The sequence below is a fragment of the Lemur catta genome, chromosome 15, assembly GCF_020740605.2.
Source record: "Lemur catta isolate mLemCat1 chromosome 15, mLemCat1.pri, whole genome shotgun sequence".
Lineage (NCBI taxonomy): Eukaryota > Metazoa > Chordata > Mammalia > Primates > Lemuridae > Lemur > Lemur catta.
The window spans coordinates 7,936,371-7,950,882 of record NC_059142.1 but is presented as its reverse complement, the minus strand read 5'-3'; the positions used below and the strand labels follow the sequence as shown (position 1 = coordinate 7,950,882).

Here is a 14,512-nt window from a genome sequence, read left to right as displayed (position 1 = left end):
CTTAGAAAAGTTGGGTGGCTTGCTTTAAGCCACAGAGCTAGCAAGTGGCAGAACCAGGGTTGTGTGAACTCGGGGCTCTTTGGCCCCAGATCCTAGGCTCTTTCCATGATGCCACATGTCCCTCCCTGAAGCTGATATTTTCAGCCTGTATATAGTGTAATGAATGTCATGTGTTTACTATGGTGATGAATAAAAATAGATACGTTAAAAATATCATTTAAACCTCTTGTTGGCTTAAATGGCCTTTTATCTGTTTTGTGGGGACTTTTAAATAATGAAAAGAGCTTACATTTAAATAATTTAAGAATTGAAGACATAGCCTCAGTCAGAGGGCTTAGAATTTTGGGAAGAGCCGTCTAGTGAGGTCAGCTGCAGAAGAAAGCGGATCCCAGCCGGATTTGATTTGCAGCTCTGGCTCTTTGGACCTCCGAGTTGTGGATGCCCCACCCCACCAGACTCCTTCAAATCTTACTGTATCAGCCCTTCCAGGCAAAAAAAAATACAATGATTCTGTGTCTACAGTTGTGAGACAATTTCCACCTGCTTTAGAAATCTTTTCTACGATGCCTCTGACATCAAACTTATATTAAAACCCATCCAGTGATGGAGAGCTCACTCCTTCTGTTCACAGCCCAGTCTACAGCTGGACGTGTCTAGGCCTTAGATGGTTCTGTTTTATTAAGTGGAACCACAGGAAACTGCCATTTTTAGGTCAAAATGATCACATATCAGCAATTTCATAAGTTCAACCTACGTGATGAGGCCAGATTTACTTCTCTGTCCTGTTCACTCATTTGTCCTCAAAGTAGGACCATGGAGTGTTCTACCTTGCACTTGATGAAGGTCTTTTAAACACTGAAATGCCTTGCTTCATAATTCTCTCCTCTTGTCTGATTTTCCATGTTTTCACCAACTGCACTTCAGAGGTCGTGGTTCCTAGGTCCTGTATCATCCTGTGACCTTCCTCTGAACACGTTGTAGCTAAGTCGAAAAGCAAAGAGCATGTATTCCTTCATTCAACAAATGTTTGTTCAGTGTCAGGGACTCCCCCAGGCACTGGAGATACCAGGATACCTTTGGGGCATTTACAACCTACTGGACAGAAAATAAGCAAAGAATATAATATAATGCCAAATAATAAATTACAACACCAGCATGTGACAAGAGCTCTGAAGAACCTAAAGCAAAGGGAGGAGATAGAGAGTCCAGGGGAGGATGGGTGCGGTGGCTCACGCCTGTAACCCCAGCACTTTGGGAGGCTGAGGCAGGAGCATCCCTTGAGGCCAGAAGTTCAAGACCAGCCTGGGCAACAGAGCAAGACCCCATCTCCTCAAAAAAATACACAATATTTAACCGAGCATGGTGGCATGCACCTGCAGTTCTAGCTACTCAGGAGGGTGAGGCAGGAGGATCGCTTGAGCCCAGGAGTTTGAGGTTGCAGTGAGTTATGATTGTTCCACTGCACTGCAGCTGGGCAACAGAGCAAGACCCCATCTCTGAAAATAAAAAGAGACAGAGAGAGAATTTGGGGGAAAGGTGGTAAGGAGAGTTCTTTTCATGGAAGGGTGAAGAAAGGCCTAAGACTTTGAATTGAGCCCCAAATAAATGTGTGGTCTACCACGTGTACGTTAATTTAGATGAAACAATGTAAATATCCATTGTTTTCAGTGACCAGACTTTCCAAAAGCAGAATAGTTAAATAAATGTTTCTCTGATACCCAGGATAGACTGGAGATGAAACACCTCCCAGTGAATCCCCAAGACCATGCTTTGAGTATTCTTGAGAAATAAAACAGTGTAACAAAATTATCACCCAGTTTTCTGATGTAATCAAACATATCAAAATGCATCTGTCTCTTAAAATGGCTAGGTAGTATTTCCTAAAAATTGAAATTGACATGCACAGAATTATGAAGAATGAGTACCAAGGTAACATTTCACAGCACAAGTATGTCTCTCCCTATAAAACCGATTCCAGCTAAGCACATTATGAGAGATTTGAATTACTATTGAAGTCAATTTCATTTCAATAAAATTCATTTCCGTTTTCTTCCCAGTATATAAAGTTGAACTTAATTTTAAATAAAGATTGCCCTGTTTCCCACCATCGATGACAAGAGCCCCTCCCTGATTTGTCTTCCCTTCCTTGGCTAGTGTCTTTCCTCTTCTGTCTTCTCCACTGTAGCTACTTACTGCCAGCCACTGAACACAGCTAAGCAAAAACCGGATTGTTAGACAGCTGTCCAAGGCTGCACAGGTACCCTCCTGGCAAAGCAGGGAAAGTCAGAGCTTCTCCACACTCACCAGGGCCTCTGTCACCGCTGCTGGACTTGGTGTCCCAGCCAGAGAAAGAAGCCAGGCAACCTGTGCTAGGCTGCTGGGTCAGCCGTAGCCTGGCCATCGGCAGGGGGACCTGCCTGCAGGGGTAGCAGGGCTTGGGGGGTTTTATGGCATCAGTGTCATAGTGTACTTCCTTCAATCCCCCAGGGTAGAGGGTCCCTTCCCAGGGGTCCTTCACAAAATGTTTGCCCAAACTACACGAAGGTAACATTTACCTTACTGTTCCCTGTCCAAGGGGCATGTACATAGACCGGAAGTCGTGATGGGAAGCACATCTTGGTTTGGAGGTTTTGTGATTTTAGGCAGATACTCAAAAAACATTAAATGCAATCTGCCCTGTTAGACGTGCTCAGGAGGCTCCTGTCCTGCCAGAGGTGAAGCAGCGTCCGTGGGTGCAGGAGGGGCTCCTCCGCAAGGCTCGCGGGGTGTGTGTGCACCTGTCATTGAATCCCGAGCACAGCTGAAATGCTGCCGCGTCAACATCCGTGACAGGAATACACTGGAGCCGCATATGTACTGTGTGCCTGGAGCTGGCCTGATTCCGAGGCCTGAGCTAACTTACTTGGCTCCCACCACCATGCCATGGGGTGCTGTTATTGTCCTGCCGCAGACGAACAAACCCAACACAGCTCTGGTCAGTACCTGTCACTGCCACCCCGCTGGCACAGGGCGTGGGGTGCTGTGTGTTCCTGGTAAGGGTGCTCTGCAGGGGGTTCCTTCCCGCGGCGGAAGTCGCTAAGAAGGCTGTTGTCACCCCTGGGCTTGTCCTCGGGACTATTTGGAGGATCTGCTTTCCTGTCACCATCCCCTACGATAGCTGTCAATCTAGAACCAGATAACATGGTCCCTGTGAAATGGCCTATTTTGTAAAAACAAGTGGTAAAGCCACCATTTGTGTAAATAGTTTTGTTATTATTGTACTATTTATTAAAGATCACAAAGTCAGAGAGAGCCTGAGGCATAAATTTTACTTACTTATTTAGTTATTTTGGTTTGTATTTGTCTGTACTTTCTCTTTGCTTTTTTACTGGGTTTAACCAAGAGTTATTTTTACCAACCCAATCTAATAATAAGGTGACAGAACTAATCAACATTTTCCTAAGCAACCGCCACCCCCATATGGTTTCCAGCTTCTCCCATCCACTGTTGTTATGATTATTATTACTGTTTTAACCCTTTTGTGAACTGTCCCCATAGGATCTTCTGAAGACAGCCTTGGATTTCCACAAACTGGCAAAGCTGGAATTTAGTGGCCTCCGAGGGAATGCCCTGAGCCAGCAGGTCCAGAGAATGTACGAGGAATTTCAAGAGATGTACAGGGTCTTCTCAGAGTCCTCCCATGACTGCCTGGACCTCCACAGCATGGTAAGGCTTGGAGGGGCTGAACTGCAAGCTTTGTCTGCTTCTCAGATGCGTCTTGCCCGCAGGGTTTAGGTAGTTACTTGCATTTTTCCTGTGCGTTTTCTTTGGCTTTGTGATCCCAGTGGTTTTATTCATTATCCTTTGTGTCAGGAGAAATTATTGTTATTCCTTGTGTCAGGAGAAATACCACGGAGAGAGGGCCTTTTCCAACCGCTAACTGCTCTGGACTAATGACACCCTGGGTTTCAGTGATACCCAGGGTTTCAGAGATGCTGAGGTGGGTGTGAGATGACAGTGGGGTATGGGCCACCCTGTGGCTTCAAAAGCTTTAAGCTCAGTGAAATAAACCAGGCCCAGAAAGACAAGTGCTACATGATTCACTGACACACGGCGTCTCAAATAGTCAAATTCACAGAAGCAGAGCGGAATGGCAGCTGCCAGGGGAGGAGGGGAGAGGGCAATGCGGGTTTTGGTGAAAGGGTACAAAGTTTCAGTTGCATACATTCTGGGGATCTAATGTAAGTCATGGTGACCACAGTTAACAATTTCAAGTACACTGTGTTGTATACTTGAAAATTGCTAAGAGGGTAGATCTTAAGTGTTCTCACCATAAAAATAAAAAAGGAAATGGTAACTATGTGAGGTGCTGGATATGTTACTTAGCTTGATCATGGTGATCAATGTACACATACGTTATAACATCACATTGTACATCTTAAATATACACAGTTTTTATTTGTTGATTATACCTTCATAAAACTGGAAGAAGAAAGTTGTAAGCTTCCGGCAGGGCCAGGCATACCTGGACAGGTTTTTATTAGCAGCTTGGGGAGGGAGGGGGATGTGAAGCCACAGCCTCGTTTTTCTGATCAGAACCTCGTTCCCAACGGAGGACTCAGGATGATGAAAGGAAAAGGGGCCAGTGTGGAGACGCAGAATGACATTCCCTGAGAAGGGACTGGAGAGTTACTGGAGAAGGAATTTTAGGAGTATGTGATGGAAAAGGAGAGAGAAATCAGGGCAGGAGTCTGCTCTGAACAACTTCAGACAGAACTAAAATCAGGGAGATCTTGGTTGGCCACACCTAGGATGATAACTGCTTTCTAAAAAATGCCATTAGTCAAAAGTAGGATTAAGAAGTGGGCTGCAGAGCTAAAAGGCAAGCTATATACAATGTGTTTGCTGCCATATAATAAAACAAAACAAAACAAAATCCTGTGCACAGGAAAAAAAATGACAAAGAAATATACCACAACATCAATGTGACTGGGTTTGCATAGTAGAACTATACTCTGTTTTCCTACTTTTCTTTGTTTTCTTTTTCCATATGCGTATGCATTACTATTGTAAAACAATAATAACAAATAATTCCACAAATTAGAGATCTGAGCTAACAAAGTTTCTCTGAAAATTGCTATGTTCTAAGAAGGAAAAAATACACTTTGGGTTGCCAGATAAACTACAATAGTTTGGACATACTAAAAAAAAAGTCACTGTTTATCTGAAATTCAAGTTTAACTGGGTACCCTGTATTTTTATTTGCTAAATTTGGCAGGCTTAGGAACAATGGCTAGTTCCTGTCTTAACCAATTAAGGTGTATGTAGAAGAAATAGTTTTCATTAGTTTAATGAGCTCACTTTCCTGCTAATAGCTAGATTAGTTCAATTACACTGAAAAAATAGGGTTTTGACTACTTTTCTAGGAAAGTAGGTGGTAATGTTGGAGCAGCCCCATTGTTGGGGCTGTTGCTGTTGAGATGGTGTTTGGGGTACTAGGAGCTGGTATTGTGGGTGAGAGAGAAGGGGCTTCCGGAAGAGGAAGGAAGAAAGACACCCGGAAGGGGCTTAAGGGACCCCAACCTCACATTGATTCGCTTCACCGTTCTGCCCAGAGCCCCCAGGTAAGAATGCTGCAATAATGGGGTCACCCTGCACATGGATTAAAAACGAAGTCATATCATGTTGAATTTTAGAAAATTAAATTATTGGTATAGCCAATTGAAGTGCAAAGGTTAGCAGTGAGGAGTATTGTGGGATCGGCTTTCAGAAAATCATGTTTTCCTTATACACATATGTGTTGTCTCCTCAGGACTTTGAAAAGGACGTTTTCGAATTTAACCAGAGAGTGGAAGATCTTGATCGAAGATTGGGAACGATCTTTATCCAAGCTTTTGACGATACGCCTGGTTTGGAGCATGCTTTTAAGGTTTGCACACGTAGAGTAGGAGCCACCCCTGTCCTGGAAACTCCCCCAGCCCACATCAGAGGACTGTAGGGAAACCCTTCCCACTGTGTTGTTCCTGAAAATATTAATTATTCTCATTAATCTGGTAGAGAGGGACATGCATGTCCTAGGGCAAGGAACTGAGATTCTCAGGCTTATTACTTATGCTTCTCTGAAGACATGACAACGTAAAACTACTTTTAAAGAGAGTTTCCTGTGTAATGCTCTCCCTAGGCACCACACCTTTACCCATAGGGTGACCATTAGATGTGAGAAAGTCCACTGTAGTCACGATCCTGAAACCACGGTTCTGCAATTGCAGCCAGTGAACCACTGCTGCGAGGTTGATTCAACCTGCAAGAGAAGGGAGGATGGGTTTCAGGCATCTGTGACTAGAATAAGAAGATTTGCGCTCTTACCCTACCTTGCCCAGATCAGAGTATGGAGGGGACTCCCTTAGGACAACAACTAGATACACAGCTGCACAACTGAGAATGCTGAGTCCTGAAGACCTGGTGGGACACAACTGGTCTTCTATAAGCTACAAAGAGGCTCTTTCTATAATCAGTGGAAGTTACAAGGAAGGAAATTTTCATTCAGTAGAGGAAAAACATTTCTGTCAAAGCTCTTGAAGATAAAATGGACTTCCTAGACAAGACGCTAAGTTTCCAGTCACTAAAAATGTGCAAATGTAGACTCTGTGACTGGTGAGACAATTGTAGAAGGGGCTTCAACTCTGGATGGGTGGATCCCTGCTATTCTAGAATATTGGGTAACCCCAATGTGCCAGGCTTCATAGCAATCATCAAATATATATACGTTACCTTTAATAAATACCCGCTGTTGTATAACTCACATAGGAAGACTTTTGGGATTCCCCTCTCCAATCATTTGAATTCTAAGGAAGGGGCTTACAGTATGTCTACAAAATGATCCTATATGCCATTAACTGTCATGGCCAGTTGAGACTCTACCACCCAGATAACTTGTGGAGCTGGAATTCCATTCATGTGTTGAGGAAGCCGAGCCTTGCCTGTCCTGTAAATCCCTCTGCACCAGGGATTTAAGGAGCCCTCAAGGGAAGCCTCACATGTATTCTCAAGTAGCTCTGTCTTTGGAATCATTGCATGTCTTTACTACATGTCTATAGCCTCCCTTGGAAATTTCATCTGCCCAGGAAGGTGCTTGAAGGAGTCTTACCATTGCTCTTCTGACAGTTCTCACCATGAAAACATCTGTGTTTGTGCCCAAGGGCATTTCTCTGTGGGTTCCAAAAATTCTAATCCTTGAAATTTTATGGTGCAGTAGGGTTCTGGGCAAAAGTAGAGGGAGACATTTCTAACTTTGTGCCTGGTCCCCAGAGCAGCACTATTTGTTCCCAGAGTCTCAAAGGGCTCTCACAAAATCAGATCCTTTATATTCTGACCCTGACTCCTCTTCTCAACAGGGCTTCCAACCAGCCCATGGGAACCATCCAGTCTTCTCTGCCTGCTTTGTTTCTCTCCTTTTGGTCATTTCACCAGCAAGAGAAACCAAAGCCCTTCCTTCTTCTTTCAGCCAAAGCAAAAGCTCCAATGACTATAAGTTCATGCAAAGAAGTTCTCGTCCAGGTTGAGGAGTAGAGCCAGAGAGATCACCTGACTCCAGATCCCCTGTTGCTGCTGTTAGATGGTCCAACCACTAGGTGTGCCCTCGGTGGACATGAACAGACAGGGTACATCCAGGTCAATGTCCTGGAGTTGGAGGAGCAGACTGGCCAGAGTGGTCACTTGGTGCACATGCCTGTACCTTCCCAGCAGGAGGTAGAGACCTCCACAGAACTCAGTGGAGACCTGCTGTCTGTGCCTCCACCAAGCCAGAGCTACTTTCTACTCCAGAGATCTGGGTGATCATTTTGTGGGGAAGAGGGAGGTTCTAGAGCCTTCAGTGGATGGCTCTTAGCATGTTTAGACAGTCTTTGGAGTGCCCTGAAGTCATTAAAGAAACCTAGTCAAACTGTCAGACCTGGAAAACATCTGAATAGGACCTATATGTGGCTCTTCTCTGCCCTGGGCAATTCCCTGTGACATTCCCCAAAGACCCAGGACTTCTCAGAGCCATCTAAGTTCTGAGTCCATGCCACCAGCCCCTGGAGCTTGCACTTTCTCCAGGCTTTGAATGTCATGAAGAAAAATGGCCCAATGTGAAATGAGGTGGTAGAAGAAAGAGCATGAGGTCTTAGACAAATGGGGTCCACTTGGCTTCCAGTTTTAGGATATGTGAATATCACTTTAGATTGTGTCTCTTGTATTTAAAGCAAGGGTTGCAAACTTTTTTCTTCAAAAGGCCAGATAACAAATATTTTAGACTGTGGGCACATATGTTCTCTATCATATATTCTTCTTTATTTTTTTTAAAAACCCTCTTTTTGAAAATGTAAAAACTGTGCAATGAGGCCATGGGTCAGATTTGGACATCCACTGCTGTACTCTGTCAACCCCTGACTTGAAACACAAGGTAGAGATGAGAAGTTACAATGGAAGGCAAGTTCAGATGCAGTGTATCGGTATATTCTACATATGACTGGAATCCTGTATGGCCTAGTCTCAGGGCAGTATCACAATCAAAGAAACACAATCCAGGAACCAAAAAGTAATTAAAAAGTATTTCACAGCTCCATTCTGCTGCTCCAGGGAACAACACCAAGGGTGTTGAGAAGTTTAATGCACAAGAGAACATCTTCAGACTGTCCTCAGCATCACTGTCATTCTCAGGGCACTTGCTCCCTGAAACATTTCTTACTCCCACTCTCAAATTTCAGCCCTCCAAATTCTCCCTGACAGCCAGCCCACTTAGCTTCTTCCTTTTATTTTCCATCAGCACCTTCCTTCTGTTTTAGGTTTTTATTATGTAGCTCAACTTAACCTTTCTACCATCTTAGTTTTCTCTCTGTTTTACTTTTTGTCCAGATTTTTGCAACAAAAGAGAGTGGTAGGTAGCCCAGCAGGCAGAAGTCCTCCTTTAGAAGCAGAGGGGAGGGGGAAAGACTATGAATATCCACATATTAATGATCACCTGTCCAGTCCCCCTCTGTTACATTGGCTGCCATACAAAGTAAAAACCAGGAAACAGGATTTATGTAACCATGGAAAGATGTAATCTGTGACTTTTTCTCTCTCTTATCTCTGCTCTCTCTATAGCTGCTGGACATAGCAGGAAACCTCCTCGAAAGACCACTGGTAGCAAGGGATGCATCTGATAAATACCTGGTCCTCCTCCGAATGTTCGGCAAAGACCTGGATGTGGTGAGGATGATCTACAGTCAGCATGTCCAGGAGGAGGCAGAACTTGGTAGGCTTTTGCAGGGATTTTGGTGGGAAAGCTCTGTTACTGGGAAGAAAAATTCACCCATATTATATTTGTTAAATGTTCATCTATAGATCTATGACATTCTCCAAGAAGAGAAAGCACAACCTTCTTGCTTGAAATTCCAGACCATCTTGGGTGATTGTAGAGTTCACTGAACCGTGGATTTCCCTGTATCTGGGGCTGAGATTGGCAGGCTGACCTAGAGTGGTGCAGCCCTGACCAACTGAGACCTTGGCAGAATGTATGAGTTGACCCTTGATCACTGTTGCCACACTGAGTAATCATCAACATACCTCAATTCCACAGCATTTCACATTGAAGGGAAAGTTCCTTATCCCTTCGGTGCCATAGCAACCGTGCTTCTGGGGGGAGGAGCCCCAGGAGCCTGCCAAGGGCAGTACTGTGCCATGGTGTGATGTCTCCATTTTTATTACAATGCTTAGATGCCCTGACTTATTTGTTTGAAAGTCAAAACACAAGTTCATTTAAGTTTTAGAAACATTTCTTGAGTCCTTGCTGTATGCAAGGCATGCTTGTGGGCACCGCACCCAGTGGCAGGTCAGGGTAAAGAATAAAATAATTAACCCTAAAAGGTGGTTGTTCATAGAATGTGAGTAGTACCGGACTTGAGTTATAAGGAAAGGTAACAAAACAAGATGCATGTGGCTGGGAGATCTGAGCCTGTGTTTATGGAGAAGATGGTCTTGATCCGAGCCCTGAAAGTTGGGAGATTAACAGAAAAGGAGGGGAGGGAAAGGCCCCCAAAGCAAAGACGGGAGAGGATGTAAAGATGATGGGTTGGGACTGCCTGCAGTGAAACAAGGAAAATTTAAATGCCTTCAGAGGCTGAATTGGTTTTCTATTGCTTCCTAACAAATGACCACAACCTTAGCACCTTACAACAACACTCATCTTTCAGCCCACAGTTCTGTAGGCCCTAAGTCCTGCATGGTGCATTGGGCTCTCCACTCAGAGTATCCCAAGGCTAAAATCGAGGTGTTGGCCAGGCTGATTTTGCATCTGGGGGTTCTGGGGCAAAGCTCTGTCCTGTTGGTAGAATCCAGTTCCTTGTGATCATAGCAATGAGGTCTCCATTTCCTGCTGGCTGTCAACCAGGGCCACAGTCAGCAACTAGAAGCCACTTGCATTCCTTGCCACAGAGCCACCTCCACCTTCAAGTAAGCAGTACACATGAAATCCCCTCATGCTTCAAATCTCTGCCTTCCTCTGCTTTCACCAGCTGGAGAAGACATTCTGCTTTTAAAGGGCTCACCTGATTAGGTCAGGCCCACCCAGGACCCTCTCCCTTCTGCCATTTGACACTACATGACCACAGGAGTGAGATCCCATCATGTCCACAGCCGCCACCCACACTACAGGGGGGAGGATTATGCATGGGTGAGGGTCCTTGGGGGTCATCTTAGAATTTGCCTATCACAGAGGACAAGCAGAAAATGAAAATAATGGACCTGGGCTGAGCAGGTGACACCAGGGGATGGTAGAGCCCACAGTGGGAAAAAAAGGAAGTGGCCACTCTTGAGCTCCAGTAGATAGTTCCAAATGCCAGCTGATTTTTGCCCATCTTCTAATATTACCAAAGAAGCTCAAAACTGAGATATTTTTTTTAAATGAAATCTCACATTTGTTAAGTCTTGACAACTGATTATAAGCAAACGAACCCAGTACGTGAACTGCAGTAAGAATACCTAGGCTGCACTCACCCTGGCCGAGTGCTTCATAATCCGCATGGCCTTTCTTATTCATAGCCTCATGGAATTCTCATAGGAACCCTGGACGTTTAATAAGCAGGAAAGATGTTGTTCCATTTTATAGAAGAGAAAACTGAGGCCAGAGAGATTAAGTTGCCTATATAAGGCAGTGTCTCTCAATTCTGACTGTACAATTAGAATCATCTTGAAAGCTTTTAAAAATACCCATGACTGGGCCCTGCCACACTCATTACATGAGAATGGCTCGGGCAGAGGGCCCACCCAGGTCCCCTGAAGCTGTTTGTGTTTCTCTCAGGGCCATTGTTCTGTCCTCTTTAACAGAACTTCCCAGGAACTCCTCATTGTGAGCCTGGGGGGACTTTAGTCCGGAGGTAGATGAAACAGAAGTGGAGGAACTGGCAGGAGGCATCCCTAGGGTGAAGAGGGCTGGGACTGTAGCCTGGCTTCAGTCTGGCTGTGCCGTGTCCCCAGGCTTCTCCGTGGTGCACAAGAACATGCCGGCCGTGGCTGGGGGCCTCCGCTGGACACAGGAGCTGAGGCAGCGCATCCAGGGTCCCTTTGGCAACTTCAGACGCATCCCACATCCGTGAGTATCTTCTTCTCGGGAGGCAGGTCTGATTTTTAGGCCGCTGTTCCCACTCTGGACCCTGAGTGTTGTAGACACCCAGCTCACTCACTCACCCAGGGCGTGAAAATCATCTTCCTTTCTTCCCACTTCCAGCAGAGGACCTGGCACCTACGGGCCAAGCACCACGGATGCGCCGGGGCCACTGAGCAGGTCCCTTGGTGTTCAGTGGGGCCTGGCAGGACACAGGCTGGCTCCTGTGGCTCCGTGGGAGTCATTTCTGGAGGAAAATGAGTCAGGCATGCCAAGCTCTGTGGGGTTCTTCACAGTGCTCCCCCTCACATGATGTCTCTTTGCTGCTGAGGCCGCTGGAAAACAACGAAGCCCAGTGTTGCCCAGAGTACCGTGTGAGGACCCCGTGTGTGTGTGTGTGTGTGTGTGTGTGTGTGTGTGTGTGTGTGTGTGTGTGTGTTAGAACCACCCTGGGGCACTTGTTAAAGACACAGGTTCTGGGCCCTCACTGTCACCTGCTGAATCCAAATCTGGGCTGTGAATCTACTTCTTCAACAAGCTGTCCCTGTGGTCCCGATGGTGACTGGGTTTGGAAGCCGCTGGCTTGCTGCACGACTGAGTTCAGAAACCAGGAGAGTTAGAGGCTTCTCAGCTTCTCAGAGTGAGAAGAGCTGTTCACAACATAGTGTTGAGGATGCTGCAGAAAAGCAGACTCAATGTTAGCAATCTCCTGACTCTTAGAGAGAAGCTGGAAATCTGGATTTTAAAGTTTGCATCCAACTTTAAAATGACCAAGGATTCCATTTTTTCTCAAACTCTGCACATATCTAACAAAACATGCCTGTGGATCAGGTCTCCCTGCTGAGCGATCCATTTGTAGCCTCTGCTCTGGTCTGGGCAAGCTCTTTATTTTGCAGATGAAGAAACTGAGGCCGAGAGAGGTGAGGTGCCTTGTCTAAGGTCCTAGACACAGTCTAGGAAGGAACTGGGAGATGTGTCTTGGTCTAAGGGCTCCTGGCCCAGAGCTCTTCTGGGGAACCCAGCCAGGGGAAGTTTGGCCAGGAATAGAGCCAAGCCCCTCCTTGCATCTCAGTCATGCCCCTAAGGCAGAAAGGGAGAAGATAAGTGAATGGAGTGGGCAGGGTGTCCGGCCAGCTGCTAGGAATGTGTTTTGCAGTAGCTGTCATGGGTCTGGTTCCCAGGAAACAGACTGAGTGCGGGACTTTATAGAGATGCTCTCAGGAAGGGCACCGATGAGGAGTGAGAGGACAGAGACTGGGCGGAGGGAGAAGTTGAGCTGCTGAGCTGCAGACAGTCGCAACAGAGGCCTCAGCCGATCCTCCGGGAGCTCTGGCGCTTCAGAGCTGCCGGGCCTTCGTACCCCCGACATCAGCTGGCTGAATGTGGGCTTTCCTGGGGAGGGGCATGACCTTGGGCAAGGTGGCTCTCTATGGCTGAGGCTGTTCCCAGCAACAGCCAACACTCCTGGTGTGGGGAGGGCAGGTGTAGGAGGAGGTCGGGCATTGGTTACGAGTGATTGGTCCCAAGAGGGGATCCGGATGCCACACCACAGCCACCTCTACAATTCCCATGAAAATTCCCATTTGTTTTAAAAATGAATTCAAGTTTGTTTTGTACTCTGTAATATGTATTTATTGGTTATTAAAAATGTTTTCGATTCCTCACCATGAAGCGAAAGGGAAGCTACAGGGCCTTTCACTGCACTTGTCCCTGTGACTTCCCTAAGCCACAAGGAGACGTGCCCCATGCGAGAAGCCGTGCTCTGCACTGGCCTCACTCTTGTCCAGATGCTGAGATCTGGGGGGGTGGGGGGCTGGTGGAAATCCCCCAGCTCGGAGCAGGGAGCACCCACAGGTTGAAGCACGTTCCACATCTTGCTGCCTCACAGACGCAACTGCTCATTCAGCACAGAAGGAACTAAGCTAAGCCACTGGGGAAGAAAATGCCAGCAAATCCAGTGCTTTCTCTGCAGGCGTGAGGGCTTACCTGGAAAGCTCGAGGGATCTGGTGGAGAAAGCCTGTGTTGGTTTAAAGAGCAAATGGATTTTAAAGAATCTTTGCAATAAGCTGCCTCATTTTGCTAGCAGGACAAACAAAAACAGACCTCCACAGAGTTAGTGTGAGGGTTTCTGAAAATTAAAGCTATTTCACCTATTTTCCCAGGAGCTGGACTCTCATTTAGTGTTGGAGCAAGTGTCAAAACCACGGGAAACAGCTGTGGGGAGCAGTGCCTCGGGCCAGACTCTGCTCACGGTCCTCAGCATTCCGAGGAAGCCTCTGAATGTGTGTGTGAGCACACGTGTGTTTGCATGTATGTGTACGTGCATCACGTGTACACATGTGTGTTTGCATGTATGTGTGTGTGCACTGCATGTGCACACATTTGGGGGTGAGAGGTGGAAGGGACTCTCATATAAATGCATCAGGGAGTGCAGGAGTGGAGGTGTTTCTGATCACATATCCTAGATGGATCTCAGAGAAGGGAAAATATCTTTATTTTTTGTGCATGTATATACATATATACATTGGTATATATATTTGTATACATGTATACGTATATATAATGTTATATACAGTCATGCATGTCTTAAGACAGAGATACGTTCTGAGAAATGCATCAAAGGCAATTTCATTGTGTCAACATCATAGAGTGCACTTATACAAACGTAGATGGTGCAGCCTACTGCACACCTGGGCTACATGGTACAGCCTGGTGCTCCTGGGCTGTACAGCCTGTGATTGTGCTAAATACTGGAGGTGATGGTCATGATGTTATGACGGCTATGACGTCACCAGGCGACAGAGTTGTTCAGCTGCATTGTCATCTTATGGGACCACTGTCATCTACATGGTCCATTGATTAAAACGCCGTTCTGTGGAACATGACTCTACATAAATTAATAGTTTTTT

The 14,512-nt window shown here is 46.0% G+C and overlaps 1 protein-coding gene across 1 annotated transcript in view; it reads left to right on the top strand.

The window, feature by feature from the left end:
- Positions 1 to 14,512, top strand: part of DNAH9 (dynein axonemal heavy chain 9) — a 313,352-nt gene that overhangs the window by 22,806 nt on the left and 276,034 nt on the right. Inside the window, exons 7-10 of the mRNA XM_045527160.1 lie at positions 3,538 to 3,705; positions 5,792 to 5,908; positions 9,106 to 9,256; positions 11,476 to 11,590. Of these exons, the coding sequence (XP_045383116.1) occupies positions 3,538 to 3,705; positions 5,792 to 5,908; positions 9,106 to 9,256; positions 11,476 to 11,590 (551 nt within the window). The remainder of the gene's footprint in view (positions 1 to 3,537; positions 3,706 to 5,791; positions 5,909 to 9,105; positions 9,257 to 11,475; positions 11,591 to 14,512) is intronic.